This window comes from Macrobrachium nipponense, chromosome 6, assembly GCF_015104395.2.
Source record: "Macrobrachium nipponense isolate FS-2020 chromosome 6, ASM1510439v2, whole genome shotgun sequence".
Classification (NCBI taxonomy): Eukaryota; Metazoa; Arthropoda; class Malacostraca; order Decapoda; family Palaemonidae; genus Macrobrachium; species Macrobrachium nipponense.
The window spans coordinates 35,813,859-35,820,402 of record NC_061108.1 but is presented as its reverse complement, the minus strand read 5'-3'; the positions used below and the strand labels follow the sequence as shown (position 1 = coordinate 35,820,402).

Here is a 6,544-nt window from a genome sequence, read left to right as displayed (position 1 = left end):
ATATATCATTATTCATTATATTCAGATTGTAATTGAATAAGTCGATGGACGTCAGTTCAAGGCAAATATACCTTGGCCTTGGAATTTTTTTTAAAATCTAATATGCAGAACATCGTCCTTTTAATAGACAAATATATTAAAATTTAACTAGGTTAAAATCCATGTACTCTGTACTGATATGTGTTACTGTAGTAGTGATAATAGCAGTAGACAGGATATGTCTTTGAAACGGCTCCCTTGCTTGTCCTCCTTTGCTTGTGTTTGTTTACAAGATGTAGTATGACAAACTGAGAATGTTTTTTGTTTTACTCTTTCAGAGCAAAGAGAATCTGTAGTCGACTTCACAACGCCTTATTACTTAGAAGCTACCACGCTAGTGTCCAGGGCTCCATCCAAGAAGGATTCTACCTTCGCTGTTTTTCAGCCTTTCACGCAGTCGGTCAGTTTCCAAGAAGGCTTCTTTTTGTGATTTAAAATAATGAAAATTTATCTCAATTTGCGGAATGTTTGCAAGGATTTAAAGAAAATCATTTAATAGCTGCTGCGCTTCTGACTTGCAGGTTTGGATATTCCTAATCATTATGACAGCTGTCATTGGCCCTATCGTCTCTATTATCAAAATATGCTGTCACAACATGCAGATCGATTACCTTACTCCTACCTTTGGAAACCTTTGGGGCGTTTCCAATATGATGAGCCGGGACAAAGATCATCACCGCGATGTCGAGAGGCCAACTGCTGACAATTGTGAATCACTAAACTCTTCAAAACTAGACTCAAAAACATCTCAACACTCACAGCAAAACGAGAAACTAAATGGTTTGCGAAACGTTTCAAAACCTTTCAAAAAAGAACCCAGATATCCCAAACAAACGTCAGAGAAAACCGATTATCAAAGTCATCTGGCGTCAGATTTTGAATACTCGAGGAACCAACGGCAAGAGCTTCTTCTCGGCTACAGCTTCAACATGGTAAGAAGCCTCGTTCTGCAAGGGAACAGGATTGAGGATAACGATGACCCTGTCAGGATTATCCTGGTGTTCTGGTACGTTTTCTGCCTCGTCATTTATGGTAAGTTTCTCTTTCTGCGCCATTTCTTGCTAATTCTTTGACGAATGTGAAATTTTGACGTTAGGAGGTTATATTTAGCGTAGATTTGAATGTGTTGCATTCAGAGAAATCACTGTCTTATTTGACTGTTGTAACAGCATTGGATGAAAGTTTAGATGTCCATAAAAAAATTGATGAAAGATAAAAAAACATAGATCCGGCAGATATTTCTTCAGACGTGGTCACTTGAATGTGCAAAATAGATTTTTGACTGGAATATATGAAATACACATACTTGGAACAGTGACTAATGTTGTTATAAATATTAATTAACAGCCATCCTTCATTGCTCACACCTATTCCGAATCCGTCAGGTGAATCTGTTGAAATTCCCGTGAAAAATTCAAACGCACTTGTAATTACCACAAATATAGCCCGTATTCTTCCTTTAAAACGTATTTGCGACCATGCTAGGAAATATTAACGAAACGTGAAATTAAGGAAAGCATAGTGAATGAATCGTCTACCTGGAGAAGAAAAGATAAAGTGAAAATGCAAAAGAAACTACCATCATTTTCATGAAACTGTTTATGACGATTTCATTCCGTTTAGCATCAAATTAGCAAGTAGTAAAATTACAGTGAAACAAAATTTCGAATCGAAAAATGCGCACAAGACATTTTGGCTATCTAAGATAATGGCGATAAATTAATACTAGAATGATATTCATTAAAGGAAAGTCAGCTCAGGACTATGAAAAACTTTACCTTGCATATTCAATAATTCTTAATTTACTGAACCGGGGAATTAAGTGTTTATTATTTTTTGAGAAGGTATATAGCCTCAATAATTTAGATGGCGCCCTCAATTTTATGCTTACATAGTGGCCATTATGAGTTGCCTGTTTCTGAATTTCGTACCAGCTTCGTACGCAGGGACATTAACGGCCTTCCTGACAATTCCGTCCTACGAGAAGGCCATAGACTCGCTCCAGGATCTCAAGAGAGCTTCTAAGGACGGCTTCGTTCCTGCGGTGCAAGCAGGAACCAGCAACGAGTATTTCCTGAAGGTGGGAGCTCCTTATTCGAGTGAGTCGATTCATAACTTTAGTCGAATTTTTGTGGATTAGGTTCTTTGGCCACGAAATTTCATGGCGATTTTTGTTTCCGTTTTTTGTAGCTCTTGTCATGTGTATTTTATTGATATTTCTTATGGGTATTTTAATGAAATGGCTTTCCTGGATTGTCATGAAATTTTCTTTGTTTCAGGCTTTTATTAAGAACATTTTCAACGGTATTTGCAGACTATTTTCTGAGTCTGGTGTCGTATATATCCTAATAGAGATGTTACAGTTTTCATCTTTTGTATCATATATATATATATATATATATATATATATATATATATATATATATATATATATATATATATATTTATATATATAATTTTGTTTGTTTAATGCAATGCGATGTGTGTCTTTTCTTGCAGTCTGCCAAGTCGGGCATTTTCAAAGAGCTATGGGATCTGACCGATCCGGAAAGGAGTTTCCCACCGAACGGCAAAGTGGGCATTGAACGGGTAAGTCTCTCTCTCTCTCTCTCTCTCTCTCTCTCTCTCTCTCTCTCTCTCTCTCTCTCTCCGTGTTATAATGTCAGCCAACAAAGAATTGCAGCTCTTGGAGGCAATTTTCTTAAGAAACACCTATCCTCGTCAGCACGTGAAATTGATCAATCATTGAAATATTTTATTCGACCTCGAAAATTTTATTATTGAATGAATTAAAACGTCATCATCAGTTATGACATATTGAAGTAAAGGCGGTAGAATGAATAAAATAAAGAATTGAGATAATATTTTCTGTAGGCAGGATATACAAATTATTGTGAATGATTACATGAGTGTGTTAACTGATTTAGTTTCCCCTAAGAAGATAATCCTCCATACCTATTCTGTGAAAGGTGAGCATTAAATGAGTCATCTCTGTCTCTCTCTCTCTCTCTCTCTCTCTCTCCTCTCTCTCTCTCTCTCTCTCTCTCTCTCTTTAGGTGTTGACTCAGAAGATTGTCTACATGTCAGCTAACCTGAACAGTGAAATCAGGACCAGTCAGAAAGGCAGGGACCGCTTCTACCTAGCCCGTCAGACCTTCTTCCCACAAGGATACGGCATCGCCTGCAGGAGGGGCGCGCCCTACATACAGAAGTTCGATGAAGTGTAGGTATCAGGGGAAAAGAACCTCAAGGTTTCAGCTCCTTCATAAAACTTCATCATATACTTTGCAATCTTTGATTTGATTCTTCCTGTGCCGGGGCCATTGGTAAGAGTCTCGCCCTGGGCAGAACGACGGCAAGTTGTCTAAACTTGGAATAGCCATTGTTACGCTCACAACAATGTAAAGTTTACATACACGCCGTTTAAGAACACATTGAATTTTTCAGGAACAAAAGTTCCATAGAGCCGTATGTCTGTGAAGAGCATCCCACTTCACCCAGAATACTGAGGAAAAGTCACAAAGATTGTTATACTTTTGCCTACGTAGGGTCTCCAAAAAGAATTGGATGACTTTTTAAAAATACTCTCGATGTTAAGATCTATTGCACACATTAAATTTCTGGTTGTTCATTTTGAGTATTATTGATGATTTATTGGTAAAAAAGGATTACATGAGTGGAGTTATTTTCAGATTAAATTAATGTTCACTGTATATTGCATTGCATGGATTCATCAATTTTAACTGAAGAGTAACCTGTTAATGATTTTATAGATGTTCTTGAAAGTTTTATGTAATTCAAAGAAATAAGTAACCTTTAACCCCATATGACTTACGTATGAAATGATTTTATGCATGTTTTATTATCATTCATTTTAAACTTTCTCTTATGCAGCTTGGTCTCAATGATCCAAGCAGGTCTGGTCAACAAATGGGTTAAAGACGAGGTTATGAAGATCCAGAGGTCAAGCCAGGGTCAGCGAGGTGACAGAGGTCAACAGAGTGAATCACTGGCTCTGTCGCTTGAACATCTGAAGGTAAAGATTTGAAGGTTCACCATCATCTTAATCATCAGTTACTCCAAGCACCATGAGACGCAAAGGGCGCCTCTGAAATTCCTTTATAACTCCAGCTTCCCTTCTCATAGTCCCCCACCAAAGTAGGTCTGGGTTCTGCAGCTTTTCTGGGGTCCACAGGAGCCCTACAGCTGACATTACAGTGTCCTACTCTCCCAGGGGTTGGGCGAAGGACATGCCCAAAATATCCTCATTCGCCTTTCATCATTTTATCATCTACTTAGTGAACTTTCATAATTCCTTTTGTGGTATCACTTCTAAGGGTGAGTTTACACTAAGCTTCACTGCACGCTGCATACTTAACACTCATCACCAACTCCTCCCAAATTCTTGTTAGCCCCGCCTACTGGACTGCTCTTCAAGACTCACACCACACCACTAACTCACCCTAAGAGCACCTAGTGTAAACTCACCGTAACTCTGTCCTGCCACTTGACTCTACCCCGTAAGGTGGATTAGTGCCAATGGTGCACCTCACGGGGTTCTATGTAGGCATTCCTAAAGGTTCTTGGCAGCATCTCTTCGGCCACTGGTTGCATCCCTTTCATTCCTTTACTGTACCTCCATTCATATTATCTCTCTTCCATCTTGCTATCCACCCTGTCCTAACAATTATTAAACAATAATGCAGCTGCAAGGTTTTCCTACTGTTACACCTTTCAAACCTACTTACTCTCAATGTTCTTTCCAGTGCTGAATGACCTCATAGGTCTCGGTGCTTGGCCCTTGGCCTAACTACATTCCATTCCACTTAACTCTTTATATTCTTGTTCAGTCTTTATTCTTATATTGACAAAATCCTTGAGATAAGGTCTCTGTTGTATGCAATCGCAGTGTACGTTTGATTAACCTTTATTTAGTATTTCACTAGATTCAGAATCAAAAGAAGCTCCTAGATTTTTGGAAAATTCAACCTCATTCCCATCTCTCCGTGTAAACTATGTCCTCAATACGTACTTCTGTTTTTCAAAGATGTATTTTGAGTCCCATCTTTCTAGATACATGTTGCATTCTATTAAGCTTTGTAAATCGTTTGGCTTCTTCCTACCATAAGTCTCGCTTTTCTGTCACTGCTTCAATCTAAACCTTCTCTACCATCCAAGAAGAAGGTAAACAGAAACCAATTCATTTGACAACACTTCATTGCAGTAACATTAGACAGGAGATGGGTAAGCAATGATAGAAGAGAGAGTGATGTAGTATGGGATACCGTTTCCTCGTATAGCAAGGCTTTTACATAGCTTTCCTCATTTGAGGGTTCAGTCGGAAACTTTTTGTATATATTTTCTTGATTATGTTCAGAAGAGAAGTTTCTTTATGATTTTCTCTTTTGTAGATTCCAAACAAAAGCTCTCATGACACTTCTCTCAGACAAATTCAATAAAAGGGTTCCTGTTGCTCTCCGTAACAGTTATATCAGATTCTTTGTTTGCACTTTTCTAGTAAAGAATTCTTTAAAAATATTTTTTTTATATTTCTTTCCTTGACATGGCTTACTCAGGACCTTTCTTTGATTCTTCTAGTTTCTGAAACTTTACATTCTTTTTCAAGTTTGGGTTAAAATCGGAGAGTTTGGTGCCAAAATGGAACTTATTGCAATGCGCTTGTTTTTATTCAATCAAGCAGCACAAAATAGCAGTCAGTTCACAGCAGAACACGAGACTGCCTGATGTTGTCACATAGTCATGTGTATTTTGTATCTTTTCTCTTAGCCCAGTATGTCAACAGTTATCAAATTCATCACAAACCAAAAATATCTATGTCTTATTATTTGTGCAATTACATTCGTTTTTGGGTTATTAATGTGATATCCGCCATCCATGTTCTTCAAAATTTATAAAATAGAGGAATAGACTAATAATAAACGTGATAGCTTCAGTTGATAACGTTTGGTTTGTCCACCAGTCAGATTCAGTTATGAGAATTAATCCTGGTTCTTCATCCCTGCTTCCTTGTGACAGTTAGCAAATCATTAACTCTTGCCAAAGTCTTATTAACACTGGTGCATTGATAGTACCTCCTATTCTTTTTCGAACATTCTTAGTCTTACGTTGTCCCTGTAAGAAAAAATAAATAAATAAAAATCCAGGTTGAATGCTGGAAACTCCTGTGGTAATGTCACTCGCGGTTTGGTAAGGTGAGGCGCTTAGGTTAAGTTAGGTAAAACCAATACTTAGTGACTTCCGTAAATGCAGGTGCCACTTCAGATAATATTCTCTTCTTTATTTCTAAACTCCGCAGGCAGCTTTCTTCCTCTTGCTGGTGGGCCTCTTGTTCTCAGCTGCTGCGCTTCTCTGCGAAATTCGAATACGGAAAAAGTAATATCCCAGGTAAGCATATTCAGGCAATATTGTTCTTGTTTTTATTTTTTTAAACAGCCTAAAATGGTAATTTACTTCTTATTTACAGCATGAACAAAAGTTAAAAGTG

The 6,544-nt window shown here is 37.8% G+C and overlaps 1 protein-coding gene across 1 annotated transcript in view; it reads left to right on the top strand.

Annotated features, from left to right (window-relative positions):
• The window catches only part of LOC135216491 (glutamate receptor ionotropic, kainate 2-like), a 165,139-nt gene extending 158,695 nt beyond the window's left edge, over positions 1-6,444 (top strand). The window contains exons 8-14 of the mRNA XM_064251862.1: positions 318-439; positions 561-1,071; positions 1,974-2,119; positions 2,539-2,628; positions 3,096-3,262; positions 3,934-4,075; positions 6,356-6,444. Of these exons, the coding sequence (XP_064107932.1) occupies positions 318-439; positions 561-1,071; positions 1,974-2,119; positions 2,539-2,628; positions 3,096-3,262; positions 3,934-4,075; positions 6,356-6,436 (1,259 nt within the window). The 3' untranslated portion in view covers positions 6,437-6,444. The remainder of the gene's footprint in view (positions 1-317; positions 440-560; positions 1,072-1,973; positions 2,120-2,538; positions 2,629-3,095; positions 3,263-3,933; positions 4,076-6,355) is intronic.
• The last annotated feature ends 100 nt before the right edge of the window (positions 6,445-6,544 follow it).